Below are 19,525 nucleotides of genomic sequence, written 5' to 3' on the forward strand. Positions count from 1 at the left end.
CAAATAAAAAGTAGCTACAACAACTTGCTGAATTATTTTCTATCATCATATTTCTCCCCAAAAAATCAAAAAGAGTAATCATAAGAAATTAAATTTTGCATGAAAGAAAATGAAGCCTATTTTTAGGACCATTACGATTTTTTGTGTTGTAATATTATTTTAATGACACTTAAGCATTTAAATCAGTGGTTCTCAACTGGTTTTGCTCTTGTAACTTGGTTTTCAAGTGGAGACCCAAGAAAAAGAAAAACATTTATTTAATGAAGCATGGGACATATTTTCTTTTTTCTTGAATAGTTTTGTTCATGTTTTTTGGTATAAGCGGATGTATCAAGTGATATCATTTTTGTTGGTGATGTCATAAGTCTTGGAGGTCTAGACTTTAAAGCTCTTTAAGTACTTGCCCTTATATTTACAGTGCAATGCCATATAGGCACAGTTAAGACTATGGTAGGATTCTCATTAATGTGGTTCACTTTCTAAAAATAATAATACTATTAAATTACAATATTAGTTATGAAAAAATAGTAGCCTAAACATATTTAGAAACTTTAGCTACAACTGACACAGTTGTAATAGAAATGAGGTCTAATAGATTTAATATGTTTAAACTGGAAAAGTCTCGCTTGAATTCAGTTTTGTGGTCTGCGGCACGATATCGAGAGAAGCCCTGTGTGGTTCTGTGATGGTTCATGTGAAAACCATGCTTCAGTCTAACTGTAAAAATATCGCATTGCAGATGAGAAACATATTTAGCGTGTATAAAGCGGCAAATGTGAGATATTTAATATAATTAAGATAATATAATTACAGTAATGAGAATGAGATTTTTTACATAAAAGTATGAGAACTGGGAGGGGAAATATGCTTAATCATAATGAAAATAATGTCACAAAGCAAACAATCGTAGCTGAATATAATTTCTTATTTTATCTTTTTGATTTTGTGGTGAACATGTGACCCTGGACATTCACCATCTTTGTTGCATACACTTTCCTCAGTTCTATGGATTCAGGCAATGGATGTGATGAATTGACAGCATTGTTGAAATTTTATTTTATTTTTCGGGCTTTTGTAGCCTCAACTTATAGGACAGTAGAAGCAGACTGTAAAGTGTGGAAGAGTGAGGGAGGATGGGATCGGGACATGTCCCAGGCTGGATTCAAACCAGGACCCCAGTAAGCCAAAAGCTCATATATGTCTTTAGCATGCATGCTATTGTCGGTGCCACTGCTCCTATCAACACATTAATTGACAGGTGTAAACAGTGGGTGAGTGACACAATATACCACTGCTCTACCCACAGAAATGCAGATAAACCCAGAGCAGTGTGAGTGTATAACCACAAAAACACTGAGGACACTTTGAGAAGAGAGTCAGAGCCATCACTGAAGGCCAGATGAAACATAATCATTAGATCTAATCAGCAAACAATCAAACAGAAAGACATAGAGAGAGGGACTTACGGTAGAAGAAGGGCACAAATTCTACAGTGAGCGATGCTGCTTTAAATTTCTGTCTGCTTCGCTCCACAGTACTGAGCTGCTGTCTGTAAGAGCAAAGAATAACAAACCAGATAAACAGAGTCATTGCCCAACACTTTCATTAATGTTTTCTATATTGCATTGAATGTGCAAGAAAGTGGCTCTTTGAAAATAAAGGCAAACCATGACAAAAGTGAACTGTTACAACCCTACTTTAAATGTATAACATAAATGTATAAAATAATTACTATAAAATGAATAATTCTTGCTATAAACAATGTTGACCATAACATTTTTAATTTTACAAATTTATATATACAGTATATATACACCGATCAGCCACAACATTAAAACCACCTGCCTAATATTGTGTAGGTAGCATTCTGAGATGCTATTCTTCTCACCACAATTGTACAGAGTGTTTATCTGAGTTACCATAGACTTTGTCAGTTCAAACCAGTCTGGCCATTCTCTGTTGACCTCTCTCATCAACAAGGCACTTCCATCCACAGAACTGCCGCTCACTGGATCTTTTTTGTTTTTGGTACCATTCGGAGTAAAGTTGTGCGTGAAAATCCCAGGAGATCAGCAGTTACAGAAATACTCAAACCAGCCTGTCTGGCACCAACAATCATGCCACGGTCAAAATCACTGAGATCACATTTATTCCCCATACATATTGTTGATGCGAACATTAACTGAAGCTCCTGACCCGTATATGCATGATTTCATGCACTGCTGCCACACGATTGGCTGATTACATGATCACATGGATGATTGTTGGCGCCAGACGGGCTGGTTTGAGTATTTCTGTAACTGCTGATCTTCTGGGATTTTCATGTGCAACAGTCTCTAGAGTTTACTCTGAATGGTGCCAAAAACAAAAAACATCCAGTGAGCAGCAGTTCTGTGGACAGAATGCCTTGTTGATGAGAGAGATCAACAGAGAATGGCCAGACTGGTTCGAACCAACAAAGTCTACGGTAACTCAGATAACCACTCGGAACAATTGTGGTGAGAAATATAGCATCTCAGAATGCTACTCTGAGATCCAGGTTGGCCCTGTTTTGGCGGCACGAGGGGGACCTAGACAATATTAGGCAGGTGGTTTTAATGTTGTGGCTGATCGGTGTGTATATATACAGTGTGTATATATATATATATATATATATACACAGTTTAAGTCAGAAGTTTACATACACCTTAGCCAAATACATTTAAACTCAGTTTTTTTTTAAATTCCTGACATTTAATCGTAGAAAACTTTCCCTGTCTTATGTCAGTTAGGATCACTATTTTAAGAATGTGAAATGACAGAATAATAGCAGAGAGGATGACTTATTTCAACTTTTATTTCTTTCATCACATTCTCAGTGGGTCAGACGTTTACATACAAATTGTTAATATTTGGTAGCATTGCCTTTAAATTGTTTAACTTGGGTCAAACGTTTTGGGTAGCCTTCCACAAGCTTCTCACAATAAGTTTCTGGAATTTTGGCCCGATCCTCCAGACAGAACTGGTGTAACTGAGTCAGGTTTGTAGGCCTCCTTGCTCACACACGCTTTTTCAGTTCTGCCCACAAATTTTCTAATGGACTGAGGTCAGTGCTTTGTGATGGCCTCTCCAATACCTTGATTTTGTTGTCTTTAAGCCATTTTGCCACAAATTTGGAGGTATGCTTCGGGTCATTGTCCTTCTGGAAGACCCATTTGTGACCGAGCTTTAATTTCCTGGCTGATGTCTTGAAATGTTGCTTCAATATATACATAATTTTCCTTCCTCATTATGCCATCTATTTTGTGAAGTGCACCAGTCCCTCCTGCAGCAAAGCACCCCCACAACATGATGCTTCCACCCCCATACTTCACAGTTGGGATGGTGTTCTTCGGCTTGCAAGCCTCACCCTTTTTCCTCCAAACATAACGATGGTCATTATGGCCAAAATGTTCCATTTTTGTTTCATCACACCAGATGAAATTTCTCCAAAAAGTAAGATCTTTGTCCCCATGTGCACTTGCTAACTGTAGTCTGGCTTTTTTAAGGCGGTTTTGGAGCATTGGCTTCTTCCTTGCTGAGCAGCCTTTCAGGTTATGTCGATATAGGACTCGTTTTACTGTGGATATAGATACTTGTCTACCTGTTTCCTCCAGCATCTTCACAAGGTCCTTTGCTGTTGTTCTGGGATTGATTTGCACTTTTCGCACCAATCTACGTTCATCTCTAGGAGACATCTCCTTCCTGAGCGATATGATGGCTGCGTGGTCCCATGGTGTTTATACTTGCGTACTATTATTTGTAGAGATGAAAGTGGTACCTTAAGGCATTTGGAAATTGGTCCCAAGGATGAACAAGACTTGTGGTGGTCCACAATTGTTTTTCTGAGATCTTCGCTGATTTCTTTTAATTTTCCCATGATATCAAGCAAAGTTTGAAAGTAGGCCTTAAAATACATACACAGGTACACCTCCAATTCAGTATAACCCCTATCAGAAGCCTAATTGGCTTGACATCATTTTCTGGAATTTTCCAAGCTGCTTAAAGGCAAAGTTAACTTAGTGTATGACCCACTGGAATTGTGATATAGTCAGTTAAAAGTGAAACCATCTGTCTGTAAACAATCATTGGAAAAATTACTTGTGTCATGCACCAAGTAGATGTCCTAAACGACTTACCAAAACTATAGTTTGCAAATATTAAATCTGTGGAGTGGTTAAAAAATGAGTTTTAATGACTACAACCTAACTTCAACTGATAGATATATATATATATATATTACATTACTTTTATTTACACAAATAAATATATATTTATCATAATTACTATAAAAACAAACATTATAAAGTCAATAAATGTATCAAAAGCTAGATTAAAAAAAGAGAAGGAATTCACTTAAAGGGGATAACTTGCCCCCACATTTTATAACTTTCTAAAGCATGTTTGTCCAAAGCACTGATTAATTTCTGACCATGCAGCAATGTTACCTGCCCTAAAATACCTTTGAAAAACACACAAATACACACACACACTTAGTTTGAGGAAAAGCTCTTCACAGAACTTGAAGAACCAGTCTACATACTGTACGTTTACTGGACAAACACAGCTGTGTTTTTCACTCCTTTGAGAGTGTGTGTCCATGCAGGTCAGGTTACTGAACTACTGGGAAGTGAGTTGGCTTGTATATTTTGGGTTAACATAAAGAGTATATAGCACATCTATACCATGACTTGCAACACAAACCCAAAAATACAGACCATCCTTCTTGAAACCTGTCATTTGTGTGCCGTCAAATAACTAGACAGCATTAAGCAGCATAGTCAATACATTTGACTGGACCAAATTAATGAATTTTCAAGTAAAATGGAACAATCAGCGGTAAATTATTTAGAACTACTTAGGACTATTCATTGGGATTTGACAGGACTGAGAAACATAGGCTATGATCTTATTGGTTAATATTATTTTTTCCTCACCCATGCATGCCTTCAATATATATGAGGAGACAAGGATTATCATTTCAGAGGTGGATTATGTTTTGTTTTTTTCATTAGAATGACATTTACTGATGAATTGTGCATAATAAGACCAGAAACACCTATTAAAAAATTAAATAACTAATTTTGATTTATGTTGACTTTAAACAGATAACAGACCTGCTAACCCAATAATTTAAATTTAATCTGCAGATTATCAAGCAAAGAATGAACTATTCAGTGTGCATGAGGGGGAAAAACCACTTCTGGATTGGTAGAAACTTTTTTTTAAGAGATTAACAAACAGAAGATGCCAAATTCTGGCATTCAGCAGTACAACAATTTTATTTTATTTTTTTTTAAGTATGACCAGCATTTGATGCCGGCACACAGCAGGCAGTATATTTTATGTCACTGACAACAAGAAATGTTGCCAGCAAAGGAGTGAACTTAAACAAATGGGTCAAAGTCTATGTAAGATGCATCATGTGCTGTAAAAAACAAAATATGTGAGTCATTTCTCAAAAGCTGGCAGTGCTTCACAGTCTCAGCTTTGGAATCTGCATCAGTGGCATTTCTCACCCATGAAAGCGATGCCTCCAGTTGTGATAGGGATCATAAAGACTCTCACAGAAGGCCAAAGCGTGACGGACAAACTCCTCGGCCTGTGTCTGATCAGCCAGTTCCTTCTCTTTTGTCTTACTCTTCAGCTAAACAAATATAGAGAGATTAAACTTGTTACATTATGCATATGATTTTTTCTGTACGCAGATGTACAGTTATTTACCAGGCCAATAAAGCAAAAAAATAAAGAAAAAATAAAGAAACTAAACTGACACTGACAGCCAATATAAAAGAAAAAGAGGAAAGGGCAGATAAAGACAAAGAGGTAAAAGAAAAAGGAAAAGGGGCAAGGCAAGAAAAAGAAAGGAAAGGAAATAGAAACAAGGTAAAGAAAGGAAAAGGAAATGAAAAGAAAAGATAAAGAAATGGAGAAGAGAACAAAAAAGCAAACATATATAGTTCTATGACCATAAATGTTAGGTGACAAAAAAGAAAAAGAGATGGAAGAATGGACAGACTGAAAGCATGATTTGAGAGCGAGTGACAGACCTGTTGGATGTACAGTGTTGTCATGCTGATGATATGGTTGATATAGGAACAGGTGCCGATCTCTTCCACGTTTGACAGGTTCCTGTCAGACACATCACACAGCTGTCAGCCAACAGAGTGTTTGTGTGTGTTGCTGTATAAGATAGACTACAGTGTGACAGGGCCATGTGTTCCAGCTGTCAGAGAGATTCCCCTGACACCACTATGATCATAACTCACACACTGACAGGACACTAAACGCACACTACACTGTGTGTGTGTGTGGGGGGGTGGGGGGGGTGTATGTGGCAGGTTTGGGTGGTTTATGGGGAAATATTTTAGGTTACAAACTGGTAATTACAAGGGTATTATACTATAAATGTGGTTTATGAGGAAGGACATTTCTAGTGTCCCCATAATTAAAAAAAAAAAAACCCATACTAAACGATGTTTTTTTGGAAAATGTAAAAATGCAGAAAGTTTTTTGTGAGGGTTAGGTTTTGGGGAAGAGTTAGGGTTAGAGGATAGAATCTATAGTTCGAACAATATAAAAATCATTATGTCTATGGAGAGTCCTCATAAGGATAGCCGCACCAACGTGTGTGTGTGGACAAATTACAATTGTATTTTCATGCGAATGGGCGTACATGTGAAATGTGTTTACTCTAGGGGGTACAACATTTTCAAAAATGCCCCCAGCAGTTAGATCTTCTCCTTTTGAGGCAGTGATCAAGGGGAAAATGTTTCATAAAGAATTGTATTAATGAGATTCCTTCATATTAATTCGATAATGTCCTTCAAATTTACTTCTTAAAATGTCTGATGTTATAATGTAGGGTTAGGGATAGTTTCTGCCCATAAAATTCATATAGTTTCATGAATTTTAAAGACCCCATGAAATGTTGAGTACAGTTTTCTTTCCTGTGTATATGTATATGCTATTGGAACAGGAACTTGATTTACAATAAACAAGTACACTCACATACATAGGTCAACACTAACAGACATACACAAAAAGCCACAAAACTTTGGGTACAATCAAAGTCAATGATGTCCTCATTAAGATGTCTAGATAAAAGCATGCATGTATACATGTGAGCAGCAGCTGCGGTTCAAGCAAACACACTGTCTGAGACATTTCGATCTTACACTGAAAGTGGAAACCACTTGTGAATTCAGCAGCAGGCGCTCGCCAAACTCACCAAACATTCATTAGAGACACATAAATAAGTTTGTGCTGTCTCTATGTTTTTCATTCAGTTCAGCAATATAGAGTTAACAGATTGTATAGAGTAATATAACCAGAATTTTTGTATTACTGTGTTATGCAAATCTAAGCGTTTTAAGATCCTTATTATAATATTCTTATTGTTTTTGCAACAGATAATGCTGAATATAAAATATATAATACAAATTTAATTAAATATATGGCTACAATCTAGTTAGCATTTTTTAGTGCTCAAGGCTTCACTGTAGTAAGCTACTTTTGGATATAAACTTTATAACACCAGGGCCCTGTAATATATCTTCCTCAAATTGCTGTGAATACATACAAAAGACCAATGCTTCTCTCTCATTGCCCCCTGATGTGGGACGGAGTTATTTCTGAGTGTCTGACCTGCAGATGACAATGAGGAACTTGAGAAGCAGTAGAGCTAGTGTCTGCTGCTCGGGCTCCAGCCCCTCAGACGCTTTCTGCACACACTGAAGCAGCTGTAGACGCAGGACCTGCAACATGTTGTCTGGTAGCAGTGACATAACGGGCGGCGTCTCCTCCAACCTGCATCACACACACACAGATGTACTGTCAAACACAACACACTGCAACACAAGACATGGTGAAAAACATCTAAAAATTTCAGTTTCTACCAGAAAAGAAAATATTATATAGAATTATGTTACTAAAATTTCAATGTACTGTATTTACAAAACACAGAGAAACAAACTTAAAGTTCTACTGGTAAAATGACCAAACAGCACAGCACATAAATGTTTTTTTTATTTTTATTTTTTATATATATATATATATATATATATATATATATATATATATATATATATATATATATATATATATATATATATATATATAAGAGTTTATAGAGTGTTTTCCTTTCGAAATACAAAGGAGACAAAGGTTAGCCAATCAAAAGGGAGGTCATTTACATATAGAAGTCTTAAATTTGCAGTAGCAAAAACAGTCTGTTTAATTGTCAGGGTTAGAGAGAAAGTGGGAAATGGTCATGAAAAACAAAATTACGATCATGACTAACATTATACAGTGGCAAGAAGTATGTGATCCCTTTGGAATTAACTGCATTTATGTATAAATTTGTCTTAAAAACTGGTTTTTAGCTAATTAGTCAGGAGTTGACATACCTGGCATCCAATTAATGAAACGAGATTGGAGCTGGGCGTTAGAGCTACTTCTTATAAAAAGCACTCAAACTTTGGGTTTACTATTCACAAGACGTGGAACATGCCACGCAAAAAAGAGATCTCAGAAGACCTACGATCAAGAATTGTTGCTTTGCATAAAGCTGAAAAGTGTTACACAGTTATCTTGAAAAGATTAGATATTCATCTGTCCACAGTTAGACAAATTGTCTATAAATGAAGATGATTTAGTACTATGGTTACTCTCCCTAGAAGTGGCCATCCAGCCAAGATGATTCAAAGGGCACACCATAGAATACTCAATGAGGTAAAAAAAGAACCCTGACTACCACCCCTGGAGTCGCGAGTTTGAATCCAGGGTGTGCTGAGTGACTCCAGCCAGGTTCCTAAGCAATGTCCAGGTTCCTAAGCAATCGAATTGGCCCAGTTGCTAGGGAGGGTAGAGTCATATGGGGGAACCTCCTCGTGGTCGCAATTAGTGGTTCTCGCTCTCAGTGGGGCATGAGCCTCCACATGCTGAGAGTCTCCGCAGTGTCATGCACAATGAGCCACGTGATAAGATGTGCAGACTGACTGTCTCAGAAGCGGAGGCAACTGAGACTTGTCTTCCGCCACTCAGATTGAGGTGAGTAACCACGCCACCATGAGAACCTACTAAGTAGTGGGAATTGGGCATTCCAAATTGGGAGAAAAGGGGATACATTTTTTTTTTTTTTTTTTTTTTTAAAAGAACCCTAGAGGGACATCTAATGACTTGAAGGAATCACTGGAATGGGTTAACATCTCTGTTATGAGTCTACTATATGGACAACATTAAACAGGCATGGAATCCATGGCAGGACACCATGAAGGAAGCCGCTGCTTTCCAAAAAAAACATTGCAATGCGTAAGAAGTTTGCCAAAGGCCACCTTCACACACCCCAATGCTATTGGGAAAATATTTTGTGGACTGATGAAACTAAGGTTGAATTGTTTGGGAAGAACACACAGTACTATGTATGGCGTAAAAAGGGCACCGCATACAAACATGAAAACATCATCCCAACGGTGATATAAAGTGGAGAAAGCATCATGATTTGGGGCTGCTTTGCTGCTTCGGGGCCTGGACTGCTTGCCATCAGAGGTGAAAATTAATTCCCAAGTTTATCAAGATATCCTACAGGATAATGTTAGGGTGGCTGTGTGCCAGCTGAAGCTCAGTAAAAGTTGGGTGGTGCAGCAGGACAATGACCCAAAACATCGAAGTAAATCCACTACAGAATGGCATCAAAAAAAGAAAATCCACCTTTTGGAGTGGCCCAGACCTTAACCCAATAGAGATGCTGTGGAATGACCTCAAGAGAGTTGTTCACACCAGACATCCTAAGAACATGGCTGAGCTGAAGCAGTTCTGTAAGGAACAATGGTCCAAAATTTCTTCTGAACATTGTGCAGGTCTATCTAATCCGCAGCTCCCGGAAACGCTTGAGGTCATTGCTGCCAAAGGAGGATCGACCAGTTATTAAATCCAAGGGTTCACTTACTTTTTCCACAGCACTGTGAATGTTTAATGGAATGTGTAAAAGAAAAACATGAAAGATTATAATTGTTTGAGTGTTGTTAGCTAAGAAGATGAGATCACATTTTATGACCAATTAATGCAGAACACCAGCTAATTCCAAAGGGTTCACATACATTTCTTGCCAATGTAAGTGTGTTTCTGAAGCTTAAATGGTAGAGCTAATATAATAATAAATACATAAAGCATTTTATGCATCTGGCAAATGCTATTTATCAAAGTTACATTTTATTAGTTCTTGCGTTGGGAATCGAACCCATGACATTGGCATTTCTAGCATCAAGTACAAATGGATTTATAGTCTGCAACAGTGTAGAATATAAGGGTGTTATATGGATTAGAAATAAAATATTATTTTTGTACTATGAAAACATACTGCAAATTTCAGAACTGAAAACTTCCCAGTGCAAAACAAAACATTTCTTGAAACTAAAGCCCAAAGTATACTTCGGTCAGACACGAACATTAGGAGTCTGCATATGGGACATGTGATACAAATTTTGGCATCAGCAGAGTGCTTGCGCTGTGAATGTCTGCGACCCGATTTTTGTCCCGATTCATTTGCAGAATGCGTATGTGACTAGAATTATTTGCACTAATTAGTGAGCCCCATGGTGGCAACACTTAGTTTTGAGCCGTTGCCGTCACAAAAATTGCACAAGATGCAATCCCCGCTAAACAGGAGACATAGGTGGAAACAACAACAGTGGATGTGCATGTCAAAAACATGTGTGGGAGGAGGTCTGGGGATAGTTGCATTTGTGTAACTCTAGTCTGAGGAAATATAAAGACATCTTTATGGGTCTAAACTCCTGAAGAGTAATAGTCCTGTATATCATAGCAGTCGCAGCGCACATGCACCAACCGCATGTAAATCCGGTGAGTGTACACAGTCAAATGAAATATACACTCAGAGACCACTTTATTAGGAACACCTGTACACTTACTTATTCATGCGATTATCTAATCAGCCAATTGTCTGGCAGCAGTGCACATAAAATCATGCAGATACAGGTCAGGAGCTTCAGTTAATGCTCACACCAACCATAAGAATGAGGAAAAAATTTGATCTCAGTGATTTCGACCGTGGCATGATGGGCTGGTTTGAGTATTTCTGTAACTGCTGATCTCCTGGGATTTTCATGCACAACAGTCTCTAGAGTTTACTCAGAATGGTGCAAAAAACAAAACACATCCAGTGAGTGGCAGTTCTGCGTATGGAAACACCTTGTTGATGAGAGAGTTCAACGGAGAATGGCCAGACTGATTCGAGCTGACAGAAAGACTATGGTAACTCGGATAACCCCTCTGCACAATTGTAGTGAGCTGAATAGCATCTCAGAATTATCAACATGTCAAACCTTGAGGCGGATGGGCTACAACAGTAGAAGACCACGTTAGTTTCCTCTTCAGTCAACCAAGAACAGAAAGCTGAGGCTGCAGTGGGCACAGGCTCACCAAAACTGGACAGTTAAAGACTGAAAAATATAGCCTGGTCTGATGAATCTCGATTTCTGCAGGTAGTCCCACTGAAGCCTCAGCTTTCTGTTCTTGGTTGACAGAAGATGAACCCAACGTGGTCTTCTACTGTTGTAGCCCATCCACCTCAAGGTTAAAAGTTTTGTGCATTCTGAGATGTTATTCTACTCACCACAATTATACAGAGAGTTTATCTGAGTTACCATTGTCTTTCTGTCAGCTCGAATCAGTCTGGCCATTCTCCGGTGAACTCTCTCAACAACAAGGCATTTTCGTCCACAGAACTGTCGCTCACTGGATGTTTTTTGTTTTTGGCACCATTCGGAGTAAATTCTAGAGACTGTTGCACATGATCCCAGGAGATCAGCAGTTACAGAAATACTCAAACCAGCCCGTCTGGCACCAAAAATCATGCCACAATCAAAATCACAGAGATCACATTTTTCCCCATTCTGATGGTTGATGTGAACATTAACTGAAGCTTCTGACCCGAATTTGCATTATTTTATGCATTGCACTGCTGCCACATGATTGGCTGATTAGATAATCGCATGAATAAGTAGGTGTACAGGTGTTTCTAATAAAGTGGTCACTGAGTGTACTTTGAAAGATGAGCATCTGACTTCACGCAATGCTAAGCGTTCACGTAAATATAGTACCTGTATACTTTGGACTTAAGCTGCAAAAACTTCACGTTCTATACTTCTACAACTTCAAATCAATTAGATGAATACATTTTAAAACATACGAAAATGGATCTCCACACTCAGTGTTCAGAAACAGCCCACGCAGTCACAGTAATGCAATACTGAGGGTGTAGCACCTGCCACTCTGCATATACTTCTAAAAGATGTGGCGGAAGTTTATTTTTAATTGCATCTCTAATCATCAGTTTGTGCTGTGCATAGTCAACATGGATGATTCTGTCAACAAAAAAAATACGCAGGTTTTGCAAAGAGGCTGTTATTATAGAATGGGGCAGTTAAAACTATATGGGACTCGACAGCAAACCCGCAGCCGCCGTGTGAGTGCAGCAAAATGCTGTCACTCTTTTTAAATGTGAAGAAGCCGCTTACACTGAAGTTTTAAAATGGTCACTGCATTTGATTTGGTTTGGTAACGTGCACTGAGTGTGTTGTATTTACAGTGCTCTAAATTCTATTTAATTGGCCACTACAAGCTATTATGCAAATCTAAAACAACCCTATCACACCAGGTTTTGGTGGACAGAAGCAGTGGTTAAGAAATTAAGAAATTATTAAAGAAATATTACTTGTATAATAATATGAATATAGTTATTACTAGTATTAACATACAAATGTAATATATTTCTGTAATTTCTTAATGTAGTAATAATAACCATTATTATTATTATTATTATTCAGTATTATATTACAATAATAGACCATTCAAGCTGATTGGGTCCAAAAAATAATAAGCGGAATAGTGGGCCCCATCAAAGTGATGAAACACTGACTGAATGAACTCACTAAATCAGTGTTGTTCAATGTTCATATGACGTGTTACTAACTATAGATAAACTTTTCGCAAATACATTTTTATTGTATTAGTTTAATCTAATACAATATAATATAATGGGGGGGAGGCTTATTTTCCCCAGCTGCAAGAGCTGAATTCTGTAGGAAACACTGAGAGTGAGAGAGAGAGAGAGGATGTATTTGAGGATTCTTCAGCCTTCTGGTGCTGCACTGAACCAAATCTGTGTGAGAGCAGCAAAGCTGTGAAGGCGAGACTGCCAACACGAATAAAACCCATTACAATCCAAGCTCTCTTTCTCATTCCTTTCCCAGCTCTCCTCTTGCTCTAAATTACATAATGTCATTTGACAGTTTAAGCACTTCATGATCACATGACCACAGTTAGGACAGCCATAGTGATTTTCTCATGAAACACACATTGTACTACAGCCACATAAATCCTTCACACACACACTCACTCCCTCTCGATTTCCTTCCTGTATCCCTCTTATTTCCCCCTTCATATCTAGTTCCCCCTCTTAGTTTATGCATGCATGCAAACATACACAAGCTAGATTTCCTCTGTACTGCTGCACACTTGCATGTGAATGTGACATTGATTGCTGGGCATCCATTAACTATGGCTCGTTTTAAACAGACACATAAACGTGGATATTTTCAGCACCAGACAATCACATGAGTCTAAATATTTAATATTAGCCTAACCCATTCAATTTAGTTGCATTACATCTTCCAGTTTAGCAGTTAAAAATCAAATGTCTTGTTTGTCTCAGCCTCCAACACCACACCAATGGATCATCCAGGAACAGTGTAGGTCAGTCAATCTCAAGAAATTATTCTCCTGTATACTATTCAGTGTTTCCCCATGCTAAGTGAGGAGAATGGATGTTTGAATGTCTAACACGCTTTTGGCGGGAAACTTCACTTACCGTTTCTTAACGTCATTTTTTTTCCCCAAAGCATGCAGAGAGCCTTATGCGAAAGTTTCCATTTCCATGGAGGAAAATGCCATTCCAGTGTGCTTGAGAGGCATAGCAAAATCTATGTGTTTTCTACTGAAAATGCATTAGTGTGGACATGGCCCAAATCCTTTTCCAAATCTCCACTTTGAAACATTTCACTTTGTCATAATTTACTTTATTTGTCAACAATATTATTTCTCTTATCATTATTACTATTGAAATATTCATAATGCATATTGTGTTTTGATTGTTGTAGTTTAACGAATTTAGTTATCACCGTGTCAAAAAGGAGAAATAAAAATCAGTTCTGCATCTTATCAGACACGTTAAATTAAAATAATCAGTATTGATCATAAAAAACACACAACAACATCAGTTGATCTCTAGTGATTATTATGCACTTGTATATATTATTTAATATTTTCCCATGCTGAGTGAGGAGATTGTATGTTTGAAGGTCTGTATTCAGGTTTCCATCCAAGTTGTGAATTTTAATCGAAATATCGGTTTGACCGATATGTTTTATACAGATATTCACTTTTCGACTTATGCAGTTAACAACTTCTTATTACAGTGTCTAAAATACGCTTACAGCTGAAAACTCTATTTACCATTTCCTAACGTTAACGTTTTCCAAAGTATGTAATAATAGAGAGCATTGTCAAAAGTTTCCATTTTCGATGGAGGACAACGGTGTTTCAGTGTAGATGAGTGGTATAAATGTTATAAAAACAATGTGATTTCAATTGAAAACATGTGGACATGGCCTAAATCTAATTTTGATCATTTCTAATTTCTAATCTCTGCTTAGAAACATTTCACTGTCATAACTGACTTCATTTGTCTTCAGTATTTTTCTTAAATAGAATTTTTATAAAAATATAAAAAGTATAATTTTTAAAATATTAATAGTGCACTGGGAAATTTCAAAATATCCCAAAATAAAAAAATGTGGATGAAAACCCAGATAGTGAGAGGGTTTGACTGATTAATGATCACAGATGGTTTGCAGTAAAGCCATAGCAGCTCTACCTGGTTGGCGGTTTCTCGAAATCCACATCCAGACATCTCTCGTAGGAGCCGATGAAGATCTCCAGCCAGAGTTTCAGGTAGTCTGGGTCCTTCTACATTTTTAAGACAGACAGAAAGTAAATTATTAATCATAGAGAGAATTATTCATGGAGATTATCTATTGCTCAGTGTGCCTCAGAGTCAGTTATCTAAGGTGTGTCCAGATGTTTCAGGTGGGCACCTGACGACTAACAAACCTGCCTTACCACATTCCAACAGTAACAACAACCTGACAGACATTCCTACATTTCTGAAAAGACGCGAGACTGACCCGAGATTAAATCTGTTTAGAAACTTCCTTTCACCCAGGTAATTATGGCAAGAATTCCAGCAACATTCCAGAACTAAACATTAATCAATAACCAGAGCCAATTTGTTAGGTTGGCAGTGTGTGCTTTGGTTGCGAGTGCATGTTTATGAAGACATGTGACACTCTAATTGCTGTAGCTGGCGTGCATCCCGACAGAAAGCGGATGTCTATGTGGTCAACGTTTAAGCTGTGTTACTGGCATATCATGACTCAGGCGTCCAGAACAGGAAAATCTTGCTCAAAAAGTCCTCTCACTGATATCATCAGAACATATGCGGGTCCATTCCAAAAAATATCGTAATATGCTTACCATTAATAGAGTAGGACAACACCACATCTATAGGTGCTTTCTGTATGCTTTAAACTTTTGCAAGCCAAAAAAAAAATTATGACGTACAGTAAATGGTTGTGTGAGAATGTGTTTGTGAATGAAAAAACCCATTCATGCGGCATTCAGTGGCAGACATAGATGGTGGCACACCATGTTTATTTACAGCCCTCGCCACAGAACGGGCACTGCCTAGCCCCGATGCCCTCTCCAGCTGGAAGGATGTATGGAAATTCGGCCATTCAGAGATTCAGCTACTCGTGTTAAAGTTGCAAATTGGAGGCTGCTTTCTAAAGTGGCAAACATTAATGTTAAGTAGTCTTTTGTGTCATGCTGTATTGCACGTCTAGGCCTTATTTTGTTCACGCTTATACACATGAATGAGTCCTCCGTGATAATATAGGCTAGTCATAGACCAAAATATTGGCCAGGCCATTTAGCGATTATCAGCATTGGCCGATATCCGTGTCCATGTGGCCAATTAACAAGTGTTAATGTTCCATTGTGCCAGTTCCAAAATCTACCAATAGATTTGTCAATGGATGGCCAACACTTTCTGTTTTCAAGGTTTTTTTCTTTTGAAGTTTATTCCAATTTGAGTAAATATTGCATAAAATAAGTGTTTCTTTTTAGAAATGTTTTGACATTTGATTTCCTGTTGTTAAATTGTATTATGTTTATTGCCATTTATATCGACCATCGCTTATCCTGCTCTCTAGATATCGTTATCTGCCACTGAAAAATCTATTTATCCCAACATACAGTATGATCACCCATATTTACAATGACACCCATTAGGTGATCAGAAACATGGCCTATTACACAGTGAGGTAATAGGGAGGATGCAGGATAGATACCTAAACTAGGGTTGTGAATCGATTAAACATTTTTAACTAATCACACATTTTTCTGTGACTAATCACTATTAAATTATGGTACATTATATTAAAAAATCATCATAAATATATTGACTTTATACTTTGCCTCAAAGAAATTTGTTAGTCATCATTTATTTTAATTAATTAAATGTTAAATTGTCAATGTTTTTGTTTTGTTTTTTGCAGATTAATTAGACACATTTTTACAGGTATTAATCTTTGATATAAGTACATATATACACATGCCATAAAATCAGTGGACATGCTGTAATTACAATTTGGGCAAAATTTCTGGCATTTTCCAGTGGTCATTTTTTTAATAATAGATTCAAATGGGCAGATTCAATTCATATCAAACTTTATTGGCAAGAGAATCTCAAGTGTACATTGCATTATTAGACACTATACATACAGATATAAATCATATTGAATGCTGAAGTTAAATTTGCTGAAGTTTAAAATCTCACACTATTATTTTCTGTGGCTACCGTTCAGTCTCTCTACAAGTATTAACATACCTGGTTGAAGCTTGCAGGCCAGGTCCTTCAATACCTAACACACACACACGCAGGATCTCACTAAGGCGGTTTCACTTTTGAAACTGATTCAGATGAAAGTGAGCGAGCGTTTTTGGGCAATGAGAAGAGAGACAGCAGCTTGCCCATGTCTCTCGCCTGCTTGTCGGTGAAGTCTTCATTCTCCATACAGTAAATCTGCTCCCGTGTTTATTATGCCCCGGACATATGCCACACGTAAAGAATAAGTGTGTTAGGGCGTGCAGTTGTGTCAAGCGTGCACCTCCTGAAAAATTGCATATGCCAATATTAGACAGAGAAAGTGGGGGAAAGCATTGGTGAAGTTTCGCCCATTGTACAAAAGTGCCTGGGTTTGTCCTGGCAGGCAGCAGATGCCTAACCTCGCCCCCACCCTAATCGCAGACTGTAAGGCTGAGTAGCCTGCCAGGAAAAACTCGGGACACCTTTCTCCTTTCACGTGAAGTTTCAGGAAGTGAAAAAATAAATAAATAAATATAAATATATTATACTGCATTAATTGCATAAATTTATTTACGTAAAAAAAAAAATATTAAATCGCAGAAATTAACGCGTTAAATTTCCGAGCCCTAACCTAAATGCACACATATTGTAGATTCCTAAACAACAAAAGAACTAACAAGAGTAAAAAGTATAGAAAGTTTGCAAAACTTTTTGCTGTTCCCACGACCCGCTGATCTCGTCCACGTTTTTAATCAGCCCTAACCAACCGTAACGTGTGACAAAACATTTGTCGGCGCTTGGTTTTATATTTGTTTTTCCTTTTCTCTTGGAATAGCCTACCTTCAGTCAAAATCAACATGAACTCAGCAATCAATAAGAGTCATATAAATAAATGTTCAATAATGTTTATGCATGATGTGTCTTTTTTAACATTCTGTATTAATAATTGTGCATTATTTCATAAACATTGACAGAGTTTTAGACTCATTTCAACGCTCTACATGTAAGCATTCCCCAAAATCCCTAATAGTGTTCATATTCACTAGATGACTTTTTTAATTATTATTATTCACCAGATATTAAGTTTGAGATGTACGTGCCAACGGGGCCCGTTTTATTTGCGTACTGTTACTTTAATTTTAAAACACTTGATTGTATTGGGCATAATTGAAATATCGTAATGTACATTAAAGTGAGTATAAAATTATGCATAAATATGGATAAATATATTCTCAGTTGAGGCGGATATAGATTAGAGGTTGACCGATATATCGGTTATATACCAATATATTGGCACAAATAGTTGCTATTTGTAATCGGTAATCAGCCAAAAATCTAAGCTAAAAAATTAGCACTCCGAATAGATTTTGTTGTTCAGGAGATATACATTAATCATAAGTTTGTTAATGTTCAGGTTGATTTTGACTGACGGTGTTCCTAGAGAAAATGGAAAAAGTCTGTTTTTATTATCAGATTGCTAATGATCTACTATTGATGAATGATAATCTACAGTTGGTAAATTACTGCTCATTCAGTATTTATTAGCTTTTTTTTTTTTTTTTTTTTACAATGTTTACTTCATAGTGTTTATTTTGTAATACATTGTAGATGTTTGTATGAGTTTAGGTTTGTGTGAGTTGGGACTGGGAGCACATATTTTTCAAAATAAAAATCCCCTGTGTATTTTGGGCTTGTTAACAGTTACAAGTCCTGCTTTATGGACCAAATCTTATTTTAGTTTTATGGTTATTATTGGGATTTTGGTCGCTAAATAAACTGTATCTGGGATTTTATATATTTTGGAATCTTGGAGCCTCTATGTCAGTGCCTGTCAAAGTAAGGAAAGAATCTTTTTTAACATTCAATAAATCTATTTTAAAACTATCGGCCAATTAATCGGTTATCGGCTTTTCCACCAGCTCAGTTATTGGTATCGGCAAAATCCACTATTGGTCAACTTCTAATACAGATACAGCAAATGCCCAGCAAACTGTTTATATTTTACCTCCAGAGGCTGCAGTGGTTCTCTAGAGCCCTTCAACGCTGCCCAAGTGGAAACAAATCTATCGTCGTTGATTTTTGCCGATAACCAATAGTTCCGAAAGCAATTATCGCTGCCGATAAATTGGTAAAACGATATATCGGTCGACCTGTAGTTGCTTTGTTCAAAAACATTTGCTAAATGACTACTTACAGTCTTATGACTACCTAGTCTTATTCTGAGTGCTCATTTCAGAATTACTGTTGAATGGTCACATAATATCGGGCGAAACGGTTCTCGTTGTGGATCCGGGTCTGTTGACATGGTTACGGTTTCTTTTTCCAGTGTGGTGCTGCGGGAGATCAAGATTAGACTGGACTGACTGAGCAAGTGACCAATTGTGAGTCGCCACATCCCTACACATCTCTTTCCTGAATACGGTTAGCTGAGAAATCAGGGCCGGGCCATGTTCAAGAAGAAATGCTTCTGGAACCATACGGTTAGCTGAGAAATCGGGG

General features: G+C 37.4%; 1 protein-coding gene across 2 annotated transcripts in view; it reads right to left on the minus strand.

The window, feature by feature from the left end:
- The window catches only part of LOC127448655 (neurobeachin-like protein 1), a 103,277-nt gene that overhangs the window by 72,821 nt on the left and 10,931 nt on the right, over positions 1-19,525 (minus strand). For both annotated transcript variants that reach the window (XM_051711349.1, XM_051711350.1), the window contains 5 exons: positions 14,975-15,066; positions 7,666-7,827; positions 6,069-6,150; positions 5,538-5,665; positions 1,467-1,549 (listed from right to left, as the gene is read on the minus strand). In XM_051711349.1, coding sequence (XP_051567309.1) covers positions 1,467-1,549; positions 5,538-5,665; positions 6,069-6,150; positions 7,666-7,827; positions 14,975-15,066 — 547 coding nt within the window. The remainder of the gene's footprint in view (positions 1-1,466; positions 1,550-5,537; positions 5,666-6,068; positions 6,151-7,665; positions 7,828-14,974; positions 15,067-19,525) is intronic.

This window comes from Myxocyprinus asiaticus, chromosome 12, assembly GCF_019703515.2.
Source record: "Myxocyprinus asiaticus isolate MX2 ecotype Aquarium Trade chromosome 12, UBuf_Myxa_2, whole genome shotgun sequence".
NCBI lineage: Eukaryota > Metazoa > Chordata > Actinopteri > Cypriniformes > Catostomidae > Myxocyprinus > Myxocyprinus asiaticus.